Source organism: Triplophysa rosa, linkage group LG24 (assembly GCF_024868665.1).
Source record: "Triplophysa rosa linkage group LG24, Trosa_1v2, whole genome shotgun sequence".
Lineage (NCBI taxonomy): Eukaryota > Metazoa > Chordata > Actinopteri > Cypriniformes > Nemacheilidae > Triplophysa > Triplophysa rosa.
The window spans coordinates 15,870,754-15,888,425 of NC_079913.1; the positions used below are offsets into that span (position 1 = coordinate 15,870,754).

Genomic DNA, 17,672 nt, shown 5'->3' on the forward strand with positions numbered 1-17,672 from the left:
CTTTATTTCTAAAGCCCTTAATGATAGATAGAACTACTTTGATTTGCACATAAATCCACTCACACTTTTTTGTTCTGTAAAAAGTGATATTTATTCATTTAGCAGATGCTGTGAATCAATGAGTAAAATACTGTACAATTCAAGCGGTCGCAGTCAGAATATTCACAGTGTCAGATGAGCCGATGTCAGCAGTCGCAGCTCTTTTTGTGTGTGGTGTCTGGTGTGAGATGATCGAGGGATCTCGAGTCTGTTCTCAGGATCACGCGCGTAGAGTCGTGCTGTGAATCTTCTTGCGTGATCTTCATGCCGTTCCTCAGCAGAAGTTCTTGTGCTATCATCACGAACGCCTCCTCGATGCTCCGAGCATCTTTAGCTGATGTCTCCAGCGCCGCCACTAAACCTCTGTCATCTGCTAGATTACAAGCGTCTTCAAACGGAACCTCACGCTCATCCTCCAGGTCACACTTATTACCTGTGACAAATAAAAACACACTTTAAAATCTTCATTTTGATCTTCAGAGGCCATTTGAAAATGAACCGCATGACAAGGTCAGGTGCATTATAGAGGACATTTAAAACAACATACAGTAACTCGCTAAAAACATGGTAAATTAAAAGGGAAATTATTTGTTTGGCTGATCATTTGAAATAAAATAAATTAATTGATTTCTATATTGACACTATTGTGAAGCGGGTCAAAGAGTTGTGGATGAAGTCAAAGTTTTGGATCGCACAAGTTGAACTGAATTTTGTCTCTTTATTGTTGGCTCATAAGCTGTCGTTTTACCTATCAAAGCCATGAGTACGTTTGCCGCTCCAAACTGCTGAACCTCGTGAATCCAGCGCGGGACGGAATCAAACGTGGCCTGGCGGGTGATGTCGTAGGCGATCATGGCCCCGTGTGCGCTGCGATAGTAACTCTGTGTGATGGTGCGGAATCGCTCCTGTCCCGCCGTGTCCCAAACCTGCATCTGTGAGAAAACACGACAACAATCACTACTCCTTATCAAATCATTCACTGAAATCAACACAGACAATGGATGTAAAGCTGAATCCCTAATAGCACACAAACATCTGGCAGCCATCTATTTGATGTCTGCATTTACATCTGCAATACGTCTCGGAGACGTCTGCTGTCATATAAACACCTAGAAGATGTCTGTACGATGTTTATGATTTAGAATGGATGTAAAACTGCTCTTTCGAAGATGTTTTTACCACAGATGTTTTCCAGATCTTTAGCAGTATTAAATATCATATCTAATATTTGACCGTTCCCTGATAGCGTACTACATCTGGCAGACGTCTATTTGACGTTTGCATTTACAACTGCAAGTTTGCTCAACTGCAATTATGTCTCGGAGACGTCTGCTGTCATATAAACACCTAGATGTTTATGATTTAGAACGGATGTACAACAGCTCTTTCTAAGCTGTTTAGCAGATGTTTTCACACAGCAGATGTTTCCCAGATCTATAGCAGACCTCTTACAGACGTCCCTGTGCTAGCTAGGATATGAATGTAAAATATGATCTAATATTTGACTGTTCTGTGAAGTATTATCGGACAGATCCCACCATCTTTCATTCACTGTTAGGATTTTATCTTTTAAAACAGGATGAAATGCGTTGACAGAACAGTGTCTTTTCTTAAATAATGTTATAAGTTTACGTCTTAATGCTTGTATAGGGGTAACCGGGGCTAGTTGTCACACTTTTTACTCCACCCATCTCTCAAGTCTGGCTGTTATCTTAGTCTTGGAGAACTTTTCCACCATTATCATTTAGAAATAAAGATACAGTTCATTTATCACTGTGTGATAACACTGGAATCTGACATGTAAAAGGTTATTATCTGCAAAATCTAAACAATGTGAAGCATAAAATGATTGGTATAATGTAGTTAATATATTACATTAATTTGTAACATAAAAGTGACACATTTGCCACTTAACAGACATTTAATAAAAATGTGTCCGATGCCAATTCTATGCATCAACTAAAATATGATATTTGATATAAATGATCTAAGATAAAATATCCGTCAGATTGAATTTGCTGTAGATTTCAGATGCGAGTTATTTTGCATAGATCTGGTGTGACAACTAACCCCGGTCTCCACACGTTGGGCTTCAATCTTAGCACTTGACATCTGAAATAACAGGAGAACATCGACTGTAAGAAGACCTGTGGTCTGGAGGGACGGGCTTGGCTGACGGTTTTCATAGCCCGAGGGACCGTAGTAAAGTTTTTCCTCTTGTGTACTTTGTTGTCAAATGAAATCTGTCACCCAACAGAAAGAAACGAGTTCCTTTGATCAGATCTGTCTGCTGCTTTGAGTTTAAAGGCTCAGAAACAGAGAACGGCCGTGTGTGTGTGTGTGTGTGTGTGTGTGTGTGTGTGTGTGCGTGTGCGTGTGCGTGTGCGTGTGCGTGTGCGTGTGCGTGCGTGTGTGTGTTTTAACACAGTATTGTGTTGAGCGGTGATGAACGACACCTCTGGTGTAAATGCGTGCACGTGGATAAACCGGCTGGACCGGTTGTGCAGAAGTGACGCTGGTTAAACTGGTTCAGTTTGACGTCGAGATGCAATCTCACTCACCTCGTGCACGAGCAGCTTTATCACACTGAAACCACATCAGCCCCAGTCAAGCGTGAACTACTGTGAATGTATAAGAAGAGAATGAGAGTAAAGAAAGTGGACCTTGACTCTCTTGCCGTGGATGTGGAGGGTCCGAACGGTGAAGTCCACACCGATGGTGTTCTGCTGTCGCTCCGAGTAAAGTCCTGTTTTAAAGCTCTGCACCACACACGTCTTGCCCACGTTTGAATCTCCGATGAGAATGATCTTGAAGAGAAAGTCAAAAGCATCTTCAGACTCTGACCCGCTCCACGGCTGATCCATGGGTCACAGATTGAGTGCTGATGCTCCGGGTCAAGCTCTTTCTTCAGCACAGCTCCACGAGTGAGATGGCATGTTTATCTCAGGTGTGCTCAGGTGTTCAGCTCCTCGTCACACGTCTCCTGAGATCTCCTCATCCCACAGCTACGGCTGAACTGAGATCAGAGTATCACACCTCTTCACACCTGTGTGTGGGGGGGTTATCTCTCACTTTTCATTTCCTGTAACAGGGTTGAACAGTCCCACTGCATTATGGGTTTTGCAGTCATTATACAATGTACAAATGCACATGAACATCACCGCAGTCATTTTAACAAATGCTGATCATCAACATCCAGAGGTCAAATCAAATGTTAAATGGTTCTATTCAAATTTCATTTTATGTGAAGTTGCAATTTTTGCATTCCTGTTTGGGACACAGTTTTCTTTGTTTAAATGTCACATTTCAATAGAAAAACTTTATATTCAAAATGAGATGAAAACACAAAAGGGTAACAATTCAGTCCAATTGAAATGTTTCATTCAATGAAAACAGTGGGTTAAATCAGAGGTGGGCTGACATTGTGACATTGTTTTAAGGGCTGCATTTGCATGCACGACAAACGCAACCTTTATTTATTCCAAACGGAATAAATACATTTATAATAGATACCAGAGAGCTTGAACGTGTAAACGCCCTGAGGAGACTTTTATTTTGAAAGGTCTAAAGATCAGCGGACGGAACCGGTTCGTCTTGTCGCGCGCTTCACTAATACTGCTCTTCCTGTCGCGTGCGGATTTTCAGCACACCCCAGAATCACCATGGTGAGCGGTTCATTTATTAAAATATCGTTTAGTAATCGTTGAATTAAAGTAAGTGAGCTCGAATGTCGTGCACGCGGACACGCGCAGCGGCTTCATTAAGAGTTTGATCACATATCGCGTTTTTAAAGATAACTTAACGTTACATTGAATGCGTGTCTGTGCGTCACATGCGCGTGAACAATGAAACAGCAGATTATAAACCATAATACTTGACATAAACGCTGCTCTTTAACGGGTTTATTACGGTATGATGGTGCAGATGTAAACGATATAAGGAATCGCTCGTATATTGATGGGATGTGCGCTAAGCGGCTAACGGCGCTATTGTGTGACGGACAGTGAGCTCTGATGCGCATGCGCTGCAAATATAGTTGCGATTTATATGCGCGTGTTAGAGTGTGCGAGTGCTGATGTTTGTGTTGAGAATCTCTCATTTAAACAGCAGATGTGTTTGTGAGTGTGTATTATGGGATGTGCGGGACTGAGAGAGTTTCTAGTGTTTTCTGAGGGAGGAGTCTCCGTACACAGAGCTATATATGAGCATCACTGTCCTCTTCCTACACAACATGTATGTGATCATCAATCTCTCGTGTTTTCTGACGTCTGTGCGCGTATATCTCGAACAACATTTCACATTAAAACGGCTCGTAAATAAATCATAATACTTAATATTCTGTTATTATAAAAAACATAAAATAAGAAAAAAATAAATCAGTTGGATTGATTTCTGTCTTGTATTCTATAATAATAAGAATTGTTATTTTATTGTCATTTATTAAAGCAAATATTTGTTTACTATATTTAAAAGTCATTGCTGTTATGAAATATATCCAAATTAAGACAAGATAACAAAAAATCGTACTTTAACAACAGAATCTGAATAAAATACTTTAAAACGTCATCTAAACGGTAAAAATGTTTTTAATGATCCAAACCAGAGTTATAGTTTAGATTTGAGTTTTATTAACATTAAACATTTTGAGCAATTTTGCTATATGCTTTTGTCCTATTATCATTCATTTTTATTTTACTTTTATAATTGTTTTGTTTATTATTATAATTTTAGTGCTTTAATCAGTTTATTTTTGAGGCAACATTTACATTTTTCCTTTAGTTAAGTTTTTCTCATAATTTTTTGGTTAATTGATTTGATTTCCATGAACAGAAATGTTTCAAAGTTTTAATTTTAGTAAACTAAAATAACTTCGGTCCAAACATGTAAATGTTTTTGTACAAACATATGAAATGCCGGCTGTTTATGGCTCCCTTGCTGTAAAATGTTGGTTTCTTATGATAATGATAGATATTATTTTTAAGAGTTTGTGTATGTTTTCTAATACTTTAACGATATGCATATAGTATTAAATATGTAGTTCATATATCAAATATATCCGACGTTATTTATTAATATTAGAAGTTGTGGTAGTGTGTTTAGATTATATGTGTGATTATTAGGGATGGGTGATATGGCCCTAAAACGCTATCACGATAATTCCTGATATTTGTTGCGATAACGATAAAAATGACGATATATCCATAACGCCATCCACCGCTTTTTTTTGCGTCAAGTGATAGTAGCTGCATGTAGTCTAGACCTTCAGAAGAACAAATATTATCACAAAGTAAAACTTACCCCAAATCAAACAGCTCCTAAAATATACCTACCGTATTTTTGTAAATATAAAATATAATAGTGAGATTCGACTTCAAAAGGTTGTAGTAAAGAAAAGTTAAATGAAATAAAGCTCAATAAACACATCATGTCATACCTAAAACTGTATATATTCTATTGTTGGGAGGAAACGATCGATCGCATCACGCTGTCAATCACTCTCTCTTGAACTGTGTGAACCTTCTCTTCTCACAGCAACATACACTGAATCTGTCTATGACTCGCGCTACAGAAAGAGCACAGAGAGAAATAACGTCACACAAACTCGCATGTGTACTGTATGTGAACAGGCAGCAGTGCTGTGCGCGCTGTGTCGCTATGAGAGCACATGTGGGCGCGTTCATCCTGCATATAACAGGCAAGAAATCATACTAAACTATTTGCGCACGCGCGCATAACATCTAACGAATGTTTAAATAAATACTTTTAGCCAAACTAAATGTTGTGGTGTAACGCATTATGACTATCAACGAATACTTAACAAACAAATTAAATAAAACGAAAGTGAAACTAAACATGAACTCGGATGCATCTACAGTGCCAACCTAAACGAGATTTAGAGCTCGTCTTTTAGTGCAAACTCTTTCTCAGCTTCACGTCCGCCCTCCGCTACACCCGTTTTCACTTCACATATGAGCTGTGAATGGGTCTCACAAAGAAATACGTCATCAACTAGAATTTATCATTTATATCGCGGGAAGACTAATTCCTATCGTGTGAGGAATTTCTACCGGTATATCACAAACGATATAATATCGCCCATCCCTAGTGATTATAACTCGAATAATGATCAAACTAGTAATGAATGAAATGAGACAATACAGCACTCTTTATTCATGGCTCATAATTGTTCACGACGGGTGTTTGATGTGTACAGGCGTCTCTATCAATGTCCCCCATGAACATCTTCAGACACGGAGCTGACGAGGAGAAGGCCGAGACCGCTCGACTGGTGCGTACACGTCCACACACATGCATGTCAAACTGAGCCAGTTTGTGTTTTAATGCTTTTCTGCGTGTGTGCTGATGCTGTGTTTCAGTCTTCATTCATTGGTGCCATTGCTATTGGAGATCTGGTGAAGAGCACTCTGGGTCCTAAAGGAATGGTGAGGAACACAGTCACGTGTGCTGTCACATCGTAATGACCGTGTGTGTGTGTGCGTGACCGCTCACGCTGTTAACCCTGTGACCTTACAGGACAAAATCTTATTGGGCAGAGGTGACGTCACAGTGACCAATGACGGAGCAACCATCCTGAAAGCCATCGGTGTTGATAACCCTGCGGCTAAAGTGCTCGTGGGTAAGTGAGGCGGACATCTCTTCATTCTGGGATGTTTGCCGATCTCATCAGTCCATGTGTGTGTGTGTTTCAGACATGTCTAAAGTTCAGGACGATGAGGTGGGTGATGGGACGACGTCGGTTACAGTGCTGGCCGCTGAGCTGCTGCGGGTAAGTGATGAAAAGAGTCACGTCATCAATCCTCCGCCTGTCTGTCATCTCACCGCTCACGTTTTCTCATCTGTGTGTGTGCGTTGTGGCGTAGGAAGCCGAGCTCCTGATCGCCAAGAAGATTCATCCTCAGATCATCATCGCCGGATGGAGGAAGGCCACTCAAGCCGCCCGTGACGCCCTCAGAGAGGCAGCGGTGGATCATGGGTAATGAGAAGGGTCTGCTGTCGTCTGGTGTCACGCCCCTCCCCCACACCGTCTGTGCGTGTGAAAGATGAAATCTCTCTCTCCTGTCTGCAGGAACGATGATGCTAAATTCCAGGTGGATCTGATGAACATCGCCCGCACAACTCTCTCATCCAAGCTGGTCACTCATCATAAAGATCACTTCGCTAATCTGGCCGTAGAAGCCGTGCTCCGACTCCGAGGCTCCGGCAATCTGGAGGCCATTCACGTCATCAAGAAACTCGGAGGCAGTTTGACCGACTCGTACCTGGACGAAGGTGCTTACGCTCTCACCGAGCACTGTGAAGGCATGAAGCAGCATTTGTAAAGACGTTTACGTAAAACATGCGTGTGTGCTTGTGAATGTGTGTGACAGGATTTCTGTTGGACAAGAAGATCGGCGTCAATCAACCCAAGAGGATCGAGAACGCTAAAATCCTCATCGCCAACACCGGGATGGACACGGACAAGATCAAGGTGCGTGAAGTGAATATCTCGTGATCGCGTTCTTTATCAGCGCTTGACCCATGACCTCGTCCGTCTGCAGATCTTCGGCTCCAGGGTGCGCGTGGACTCCACGGCAAAGGTGGCCGAGATCGAGATGGCCGAGAAAGAGAAGATGAAGGAGAAGGTGGAGAGGATCCTCAAACACGGCATCAACTGCTTCATCAACAGGTCAGTGACGCGCACCATCATCATCGTCGTCGTCGTGTGCTGCCCTCTGCAGGTGATGTGAGGTTTAACGTGTGCGTTTCATCATCAGACAGTTGATCTATAACTATCCCGAGCAGCTGTTCGGCGCCGCCGGTGTCATGGCCATCGAACACGCTGACTTTGTGGGAGTGGAGCGTCTGGCTCTGGTCACAGGTANAATAGTTTTTTTCTGTAATATGTTGTTTTCATGTTAATTTGGAGTCCAGATGTAGTATTATTTTGCACCTTAAAGGAGTATTTTACACAAAAAGGACAATCATATCTTGTTGTTTCAAACCAGTATTTCTGACCTTCTCGAGTAAAGTTTGACATGATTTTTGGGGAAGCACTCTTTTAGGTGTCTAACTATCAGACCGTGCGTGTTTTTATTTGTGCTGTTTTGTTTTTTTGCTGTTTTGTGTGTTGTTGAGCTGAGTTCCACTCCACATAATGCATATGAAAAACCCCATGATATGGTTACAGTTATTAGAGTGTGTTTATTAGAGACTTCTCGCCTGTGTTTAGTAAGTTTAGCGTGTATATCACTGTGTTCATGTGGTATATGTGTGATTATTAGGGATGGGTGATATGGCCCTAAAACGCTATCAAGATAATTCCTGATATTTGTTGCGATAACGATAAAAATGACGATATATCCATAACGCCATCCACCGCTTTTTTTTGCGTCAAGTGATAGTAGCTGCATGTAGTCTAGACCTTCAGAAGAACAAATATTATCACAAAGTAAAACTTACCCCAAATCAAACAGCTCCTAAAATATACCTACCGTATTTTTGTAAATATAAAATATAATAGTGAGATTCGACTTCAAAAGGTTGTAGTAAAGAAAAGTTAAATGAATTAAAGCTCAATAAACACATCATGTCATACCTAAAACTGTATATATTCTATTGTTGGGCGGAAACGATCGATCGCATCACGCTGTCAATCACTCTCTCTTGAACTGTGTGAACCTTCTCTTCTCACAGCAACATACACTGAATCTGTCTATGACTCGCGCTACAGAAAGAGCACAGAGAAAAATAACGTAACACAAACTCGCATTGTACTGTATGTGAACAGGCAGCAGTGCTGTGCGCGCTGTGTCGCTATGAGAGCACATGTGGGCGCGAGCTGCGCACGGGACGCTCCGGTCATCCTGTATATAACAGGCAAGAAATCATACTAAACTATTTGCGCACGCGCGCATAACATCTAACGAATGTTTAAATAAATACTTTTAGCCAAACTAAATGTTGTGGTGTAACGCATTATGACTATCAACGAATACTTAACAAACAAATTAAATAAAACGAAAGTGAAACTAAACATGAACTCGGATGCATCTACAGTGCCAACCTAAACGAGATTTAGAGCTTTAGTGTAAACTCTTTCTCAGCTTCACGTCCGCCCTCCGCTAAACCCGTTTTCACTTCACATATGAGCTGTGAATGGGTCTCACAAAGAGATACGTCATCAAAAAGAAATAAATCATCAACTAGAATTTATCGTTTATATCGCGGGAAGACTAATTCCTATCGTGTGAGGAATTTCTACCGGTATATCGCAAACGATATAATATCGCCCATCCCTAGTGATTATAACTCGAATAATGATCAAACTAGTAATGAATGAAATGAGACAATACAGCACTCTTTATTCATGGCTCATAATTGTTCACGACGGGTGTTTGATGTGTACAGGCGTCTCTATCAATGTCCCCCATGAACATCTTCAGACACGGAGCTGACGAGGAGAAGGCCGAGACCGCTCGACTGGTGCGTACACGTCCACACACATGCATGTCAAACTGAGCCAGTTTGTGTTTTAATGCTTTTCTGCGTGTGTGCTGATGCTGTGTTTCAGTCTTCATTCATTGGTGCCATTGCTATTGGAGATCTGGTGAAGAGCACTCTGGGTCCTAAAGGAATGGTGAGGAACACAGTCACGTGTGCTGTCACATCGTAATGACCGTGTGTGTGTGTGCGTGACCGCTCACGCTGTTAACCCTGTGACCTTACAGGACAAAATCTTATTGGGCAGAGGTGACGTCACAGTGACCAATGACGGAGCAACCATCCTGAAAGCCATCGGTGTTGATAACCCTGCGGCTAAAGTGCTCGTGGGTAAGTGAGGCGGACATCTCTTCATTCTGGGATGTTTGCCGATCTCATCAGTCCATGTGTGTGTGTGTTTCAGACATGTCTAAAGTTCAGGACGATGAGGTGGGTGATGGGACGACGTCGGTTACAGTGCTGGCCGCTGAGCTGCTGCGGGTACGTGATGAAAAGAGTCACGTCATCAATCCTCCGCCTGTCTGTCATCTCACCGCTCACGTTTTCTCATCTGTGTGTGTGCGTTGTGGCGTAGGAAGCCGAGCTCCTGATCGCCAAGAAGATTCATCCTCAGATCATCATCGCCGGATGGAGGAAGGCCACTCAAGCCGCCCGTGACGCCCTCAGAGAGGCAGCGGTGGATCATGGGTAATGAGAAGGGTCTGCTGTCGTCTGGTGTCACGCCCCTCCCCCACACCGTCTGTGCGTGTGAAAGATGAAATCTCTCTCTCCTGTCTGCAGGAACGATGATGCTAAATTCCAGGTGGATCTGATGAACATCGCCCGCACAACTCTCTCATCCAAGCTGGTCACTCATCATAAAGATCACTTCGCTAATCTGGCCGTAGAAGCCGTGCTCCGACTCCGAGGCTCCGGCAATCTGGAGGCCATTCACGTCATCAAGAAACTCGGAGGCAGTTTGACCGACTCGTACCTGGACGAAGGTGCTTACGCTCTCACCGAGCACTGTGAAGGCATGAAGCAGCATTTGTAAAGACGTTTACGTAAAACATGCGTGTGTGCTTGTGAATGTGTGTGACAGGATTTCTGTTGGACAAGAAGATCGGCGTCAATCAACCCAAGAGGATCGAGAACGCTAAAATCCTCATCGCCAACACCGGGATGGACACGGACAAGATCAAGGTGCGTGAAGTGAATATCTCGTGATCGCGTTCTTTATCAGCGCTTGACCCATGACCTCGTCCGTCTGCAGATCTTCGGCTCCAGGGTGCGCGTGGACTCCACGGCAAAGGTGGCCGAGATCGAGATGGCCGAGAAAGAGAAGATGAAGGAGAAGGTGGAGAGGATCCTCAAACACGGCATCAACTGCTTCATCAACAGGTCAGTGACGCGCACCATCATCATCGTCGTCGTCGTGTGCTGCCCTCTGCAGGTGATGTGAGGTTTAACGTGTGCGTTTCATCATCAGACAGTTGATCTATAACTATCCCGAGCAGCTGTTCGGCGCCGCCGGTGTCATGGCCATCGAACACGCTGACTTTGTGGGAGTGGAGCGTCTGGCTCTGGTCACAGGTATGACCTCACTGACACAACACCACAGAAATAACACCTTGAAAATCTCATCAACGTGTTTTGCCAAAAAAAAAAGAGAAGCCATGATGTCTAAGCGACCTTTATTAATCATACCAATTAGACGTTTTAAATATTTTTGAACGTGTAAATCTGCCCGTTACGGTAATGATAACCTGTATTGTTGTGTAAACAGGGAAAGATTCATAACGGAGGATGAGAACATCCGTCATGGACACTTTTTCCACAATTTCTTCATTTGCATTATACATGAATATTCTGTTAATATTATTTTTGGTAACACTTTACAGTAAGGTGCTGCTTGTAAACTATTCATTAATGCATTAGCTAAAATGAACACACTGTTATATACAGCATTTATTAATGTTCGCTCATGTTAATTTCAGCATTTACTAATACATTATTCAAATCAAACGTTGTCACTGTTAATCAGTGTTGGGAAAGTTACTCTGAAAAAGTCATTCATTACTAGTTACTAGGGGTGTAATGATACTTTGTATTACGATATTTTGCGATGCAAAAATGTTACGATGCGCATCGTAGAGAGATATGGGGATATTTTACTACATGTTTAATTGTATTCGTTCAGCGGTTAAGACATTAACTACTCTGTGCCAGCGCGTCACGTGTGCTTATCTCACATATGCGCTAGAGAGAGAAGCACAAGACACAATCTGTGTCTCCAAGTGGTTTACAAAGCGTCATATTTTCCTTCACAATCACCATTAAAATCACCTCTTGGTTTATGTAATGTGTCTTTTTGACAGATTTCTCTCATTCATTAATGTCTCAAGCAAAGCCAGCGCAGCTTCAAAGAGACACGAGCCAATAGCGCTTGAGCGTGAGCTCTGTCAGAGCATTTCATTGGTTGAATGTGCTGAATGAACACGCCCTTCACTGAACGAACGAGTCATTGAGTCAAAATGAGACTGAATGAACTGCTACATGTCGCTCATGGTCTAATATTCTCTGTGATACAACAATGCATATCCAGTAGTTACTCAACTTTTCTGAAAAATAAAGCTAATGACCTGGTTTCATTTAATTCCAAGGTAAAGTAAATGATGTCGAAACAGTTCAGTCTTTGTATGGAACATTTAATTACACCAATTAAATGAGTTAATCCAGATAGATTTTAGTAGACTAATATAATGTAGATTTCGTCGACTAAAAATAGACTAAAACTATGATAAATTGGGATGACTAAAACTAAATAGAATTTACGTCAAAAGACTATGACTAAAACTAAATCAAAATTTGCTGTCAAAATTGACACTGATCTTAATTCTAATTTCAGTTAAGCTTTAAAATGTTAAAATTCTTAAGTTGTATGTTCAACAAAATAAGTTACTGAAATTGTTAATATTTAGAAAATAAATATTATTTGAATTTTAAATTTTGTTCAAAATATCAAGATGTGTATCGTATTGTGAGCTGAGTGTATAGTTACACCCCTACTAGTTACTATATTCAGTAGTGTAATTGGATGACTGTACAAATGACTCTCTCCAAAAAGTATTTCATGACTTATTACTAAGTGCTTTCTATATAAACCTTGATTAGTTCAGTGATTCAAGGATAGACATGAAACGTCTCTTTTAATTCATTCAAATCAATAATATAAAACTACATAAAGTAGTGTTATTAACTGACCAAAGTATCACAAATGTGAGAATTATACATTAAATTATCCATTAAAGCATGGATTTTAAAGTTAGACTTGGAAATTTTTTATGTCAATTCCTTTGCAGTAGAATATATATAACCCTAACCCTATATATCACACAGTATTTACTTTAATTACATCAAAAGTAACTAATTAAATGACAGAAAAAATAAGAGTAATCCCTTACTTTACTTTTTCAAGAGAAAAGTAATTACATTACAGTAACATATGACTTAGTAACTAGTTACACCCAACACTGATGATAACATGAGTTAGTGCCCCATGTGCTAACCTGAATAACTGTATTGACATGAGCTAACATTGACAGGGATCAAGAAAGACTGAAGAACTCAATTGTTCGTTGTTAGCTAATGCATTTACTAATGTGAACAAACACCACCTCGTAAAGTGTAACACTCTTTTTTCTTTTTCGTCAGTTTAGAACATCTGGATTAATCTACAGTTAGTTTAATTTTCAGTCAATTAGTTATGGTAGTTTAAATGACAACATATCATGAGTTCAGTCATGCGTAAATGACATTTTCAACAGAAAATACAATAAATAAACGATTAACTCCTACATTGAAGTAATTGTTCGTGCAAGGTAGAGAACACAGTTATCTTTATTATGTTGTTTGATGGTGTTTCAATGGTTTGGTGAAAATGACCCATTGGATGTGTTTTGTCGTGCAGGAGGTGAGATCACGTCCACCTTCGATCATCCGGAGCTGGTGAAGCTGGGTCAGTGTAAACTCATCGAGGAGGTGATGATCGGAGAAGATATGCTCATCCACTTCTCTGGAGTCGACATGGGTAAGCACACACACACACACATTACAAATGAAAGTTATGATATTCCTCTCTCTGATGTCTCAAGTGTCATTGATGTTCAAAATTCTTTCTATCGTTCTACATGTAAAGTCTGATTGGGTACAGTAGTTGGTCCGTTGATGTTGTGTTGATGTGTAGGTGAAGCGTGCACTATTGTCCTGCGCGGAGCGACGCAGCAGATTCTGGACGAGGCCGAGCGCTCTCTTCACGACGCTCTGTGTGTTCTCGCTCAGACTATTAAAGAGCCACGCACCGTCTATGGTGGAGGTCAGTACACATTATGGGTTGCACGAGCTAGATGACATGAATGCTCTGACGCCACATTTGAAGCTTGATGTCCGCGGGTCATGTGATTTTGACACTGCACCTTTATGGAGACGACTGACTGTTCCAAGAGAGCTGCGAGCAGGACGGATGTCATTCCCACCCGCTTCAGCGGCAATGATGTTTGTTATCTTATCTTGTCCTGCGTCCGCACGCATCACGTGTCATGTTTTCATCCGCAACATTCAGATTTGATCTGACGCTGCAAAAGCTGTCAGGTAACGTTAAAGCCTGACGTACCATAGATTTCAGTGTGCTAGCTTCTACACACAGATCTTTTCATATTATGGGCTATTTTGTACTTGTTCCCAGTTTAATAAAACATGAAAGAAACAGAATAAATCAAAATGTTCTCATGTTAGCTGCTGTGTCACTGAGCTGCTGAGTTTGTAAGTCCGCAGTGATCAAGCGTCTGCTGCATTAGGCTCATAAATCCATACTGCAAACTTTCCTTTAGGAAAGACTTCGGAAGGTGCACATCTCAGAAAACGTAGACAAATGAAGATCGTTTCAGATGTTTCATTACGACTTGAAGCATTGGGATCGCGAGAAGAGGGCAATGTATTTCTGAGTACACATACCTGTACACCTCATAACTGTCCCTTTACATCGTGACAGAACAGTCAACAGTGTCACACATGATCCGTCACGATGATGTTTTCATCTTTACAGACGTCTGGGTACCTTACCATGTTCGTCCGGTCATTGATCCTTGTTTTAAACTAGCTCACTATTGCCCGCTGTTAGGAATCGGCACACACAAGCTTTATCATGGCATGTTTTGATGCGATGTGTTTCAGGTTGCTCAGAGATGTTGATGGCTAAAGTGGTCTCAGATCTGGCCAACAGAACAGCAGGTAAAGATGCGGTTGCCATGGAGTCGTTCGCTAAAGCTCTCAGGATGGTGAGCATCACATCCACACATCAAACCAGAGCAACATCTACTGACGATCTTGAGTTACTGCTGTTGTTTTTCACATACTTCAGTCCGGGATCATATCCAAGTTCTGTGTGTTGTTTATGAGCGGATACGTGTGAAGTGGAAGCAGTAAGGTGGGTTTTAAAGGGCTCTTTGTGTTCCAGCTGCCCACCATCATCGCAGATAACGCGGGATACGACAGCGCAGAACTGGTGTCTCAACTGAGAGCCGCTCACCAGGACAACAAGAGCACGTTTGGACTGGGTAACGCACACACACACACACACACACACACACATGCGGGTGCAGGGCTTAAAGTTTTTTGGCACCGTGTCGGATCTCCGGCTTGCGGCGTTTGCAGAAATTTTTTTTTTTTACTTTAAAAAAAGATTACATTTAAAAAAGCTTCTTGATATCAGTTTGAGTTCATAAGTTCGCCTTCCAATGGTTTGAGAGGAACACGGCTGTCACTCTCAACCAAACAAACATTACTAGCCAATCAGAATGAAAATAAGGCGGGTCTTGGTTGCCGGAGTGGAGACGTCACGTTGGAGATTAGCAAGCAAACAGTCGGCAGGATGGAGAATAAGTTTATAAAGCCTGAAGCGGGGGCAGCTTTTAAGTCCATTATGACAAATACAAATTGTAGACTGACATAAAGATCGAAAACGTTGTGTTGTTTCGGCAAATCATCTGAACAGACCTCCGCTTCCACTTCTGCGCGTCACATACACGTGCTCATGCGATTGAGATGTCAAGGATCGATTTCTAAAGCGTCTCAATCGTTTTCAAACTTTTTCACAGCTTATTGCACCCATCTCACAGAGTTAAGTCATAAACATGGTCGTTTTTGTCTGAAGTGAGCGTAAAAGGTTGAGAAAGAAAACAGATGTCAATACATTAGTGACAGCAGCCTAATATTCCTACAATTCTGTGTGGTTGATGTGACTCAAACAAATGAAAAGAGAAGAGAAGCACTCGCTGCTGACTCCGTAACCTGTCGCTTTAATAGGAATTGATATTGTTTTCGTTTCACAGTTTGTAGTGCAAAATTTGCCAGTAGCAGTTTAAAAATGGAAAATAAATCTGCCTACACTAATCATTATAATAAAAACAAGCTCAAAAAGGTGATCACTTTTGCTTTTTTGAGGGCTCGTTTATGCTAACCTGCTTTGACCAACTGTGATCTCATTACTGTGTATTGTGGATGTGACTTGTGCCATATCATCACCATTAATACCTATGAAACTAACGATTCAATTACTACTAGAGCACAAAATAGTTTAGTAGAGAACAAAATTCATCAGAGATCTGCTCACTGTATTTTGCTCTCAGAATGCCACACTCGAAAGGCCAAAAAATATGAGTCTTATTGGTTTTCTTTTTAAAAAGAAGGATTTTTATTATGATGAATTCGGTTGAATTTTGTATGTTAAGCTATGTTTTTACATACCATAATTGCATAAAACTGTTGGTTTGTTGTGTTATAATTATGCCCCCACTTCTTTCGAGTCATTCTGTGGTCCATACACACATGGCATAGCATTAAAGTTTAAGAAACGTCTGTCTGAGAAGCTCAAAAACGGCATGTTACTAGTTAGTTTCACGGGAAATAAGGTGTAATAAAACTTTTTTGTTTGACAAATAACCCTGCGTATGTGTCTACTCTCGCAACCCCGCAAAAAGAAAGTTCAGGCTCAGGATTCTTTTAGCTTTAACCCCTGCGGGTGATGAACTCACTCTGGATGCGTGTTTGTCAGACATGACCCAGGGCACGATCGGTGACATGGCGACTCTGGGCATCACCGAGAGCTTCCAGGTGAAGAGACAGGTGCTGCTGAGCGCTGCCGAGGCGGCCGAGATGATCCTGCGTGTGGACAACATCATCAAAGCCGCTCCCAGGTAAAGATGATTAAGAGAAGCAATATTCCAGTGATGTCGTGTGCGGTTTCTGATGCGTGTGGTGTGTGTTTCAGGAAGCGTGTGCCCGACCATCACCCCTGTTAAAGGCACGCATCACACTGTGGGTGTATTTATTAACGGACGTCTGGCCTCCGTCAGCTCTTCAGTTTGTGGTCTTGCTGTAGTCGCACTTGACAAGCGTCAGTTGTGTCTCGCTGTCTCTGCATTGCTCAACCGAGCCAAAGCTTGCTCTTTTCTTTACTGAATAAAAAACGATTGACAAAGAGATTGCTTTATTACGACCATTTCATTCCATGTCCGTGTTGTTCCATTTTCCCAAGTTTCACTTTCTTACTGTGAATTCACAGGCCATTCCTGACAGTATTACACAACAGACTGGTGAAACCCATTCGTCTCTGCACTAAACAACAATAATATTTCACATTTTATGACAAAATTATGCCGTTTTGGGATTAAGTGTTGCAGTTCAATTTGATCTATTGTTTATAATTGACCAGCACAAATAGAAGTGATAGCTATTGATAAGTCTGACAAAAGACCAATTGAGCCAAACTCAATCAAGTGATAAGCCCCATGATGCAGTGCATTTAATAGCAGTTAAGGGGAGTCGTGTCATGCTCTTATCAGGAGAATAGACCGAAAACATCCCTGCTACAGTAATAAACAGGTCTGACCGATGGTATCTGCGCTCTGTGTTTTTGATCAACTCGATCGCCGCAACAAAACTTTCACACCAGTGACTCAACGAAACTTCCCATTAATCATGACGTTCATAAGCTGTCAATGATTTGTTGTGATGCTCAGTGCTGGGAAACTTGGAAAAATCTAGTTCTATTTTACTTTTAATTCTGAGAACTTGTTAATACGTGCGCACCATAC

The 17,672-nt window shown here is 41.5% G+C and overlaps 3 protein-coding genes across 3 annotated transcripts; 2 read left to right on the top strand and 1 right to left on the bottom strand.

Annotated features, from left to right (window-relative positions):
* Positions 1–53: 53 nt before the first annotated feature.
* LOC130547939 (ras-related protein Rab-19-like) lies at positions 54–3,094 on the bottom strand. Its single transcript, XM_057324329.1, has 3 exons — positions 2,703–3,094; positions 788–971; positions 54–472 (listed from the first exon to the last, which is right to left on the bottom strand). The coding sequence occupies exons 1-3, from the start codon at positions 2,901–2,903 to the stop codon at positions 186–188; spliced, it is 672 nt and encodes a 223-aa protein (XP_057180312.1). The 5' UTR covers positions 2,904–3,094; the 3' UTR covers positions 54–185.
* A 520-nt stretch (positions 3,095–3,614) lies between these two features.
* LOC130547512 (T-complex protein 1 subunit beta-like) lies at positions 3,615–8,365 on the top strand. The gene is made up of 11 exons (XM_057323475.1): positions 3,615–3,704; positions 6,254–6,328; positions 6,417–6,482; positions 6,574–6,676; positions 6,750–6,826; positions 6,921–7,033; positions 7,127–7,329; positions 7,428–7,528; positions 7,599–7,726; positions 7,815–7,918; positions 8,322–8,365. Exons 1-11 carry the CDS (start codon positions 3,702–3,704, stop codon positions 8,363–8,365), a joined length of 1,017 nt encoding a protein of 338 aa, XP_057179458.1. The 5' UTR covers positions 3,615–3,701.
* Positions 8,366–9,419: 1,054 nt separating this feature from the next.
* Positions 9,420–17,058, top strand: LOC130547553 (T-complex protein 1 subunit beta). Its single transcript, XM_057323555.1, has 15 exons — positions 9,420–9,522; positions 9,611–9,676; positions 9,768–9,870; positions 9,944–10,020; positions 10,115–10,227; positions 10,321–10,523; positions 10,622–10,722; positions 10,793–10,920; positions 11,009–11,112; positions 13,490–13,609; positions 13,766–13,894; positions 14,752–14,855; positions 15,035–15,134; positions 16,631–16,772; positions 16,847–17,058. The coding sequence occupies exons 1-15, from the start codon at positions 9,460–9,462 to the stop codon at positions 16,875–16,877; spliced, it is 1,584 nt and encodes a 527-aa protein (XP_057179538.1). The 5' UTR covers positions 9,420–9,459; the 3' UTR covers positions 16,878–17,058.
* The last annotated feature ends 614 nt before the right edge of the window (positions 17,059–17,672 follow it).

Excerpts from the sequence above, each read along its gene's own strand:
- LOC130547939 (XM_057324329.1), bottom strand. The coding sequence starts at position 2,903 with ATGGATCAGCCGTGGAGCGGGTCAGAGTCTGAAGATGCTTTTGACTTT. Across the intron at positions 972-2,702 it reads TCCACGGCAAGAGAGTCAAG|ATGCAGGTTTGGGACACGGC; the intron begins GTCCACTTTCTT and ends GTTTTCTCACAG. Across the intron at positions 473-787 it reads CGTACTCATGGCTTTGATAG|GTAATAAGTGTGACCTGGAG; the intron begins GTAAAACGACAG and ends TATTTGTCACAG.
- LOC130547512 (XM_057323475.1), top strand. Across the intron at positions 6,483-6,573 it reads CTCTGGGTCCTAAAGGAATG|GACAAAATCTTATTGGGCAG; the intron begins GTGAGGAACACA and ends GTGACCTTACAG. Across the intron at positions 7,727-7,814 it reads ATCAACTGCTTCATCAACAG|ACAGTTGATCTATAACTATC; the intron begins GTCAGTGACGCG and ends TTTCATCATCAG.
- LOC130547553 (XM_057323555.1), top strand. The coding sequence starts at position 9,460 with ATGTCCCCCATGAACATCTTCAGACACGGAGCTGACGAGGAGAAGGCC. Across the intron at positions 9,677-9,767 it reads CTCTGGGTCCTAAAGGAATG|GACAAAATCTTATTGGGCAG; the intron begins GTGAGGAACACA and ends GTGACCTTACAG. Across the intron at positions 10,921-11,008 it reads ATCAACTGCTTCATCAACAG|ACAGTTGATCTATAACTATC; the intron begins GTCAGTGACGCG and ends TTTCATCATCAG.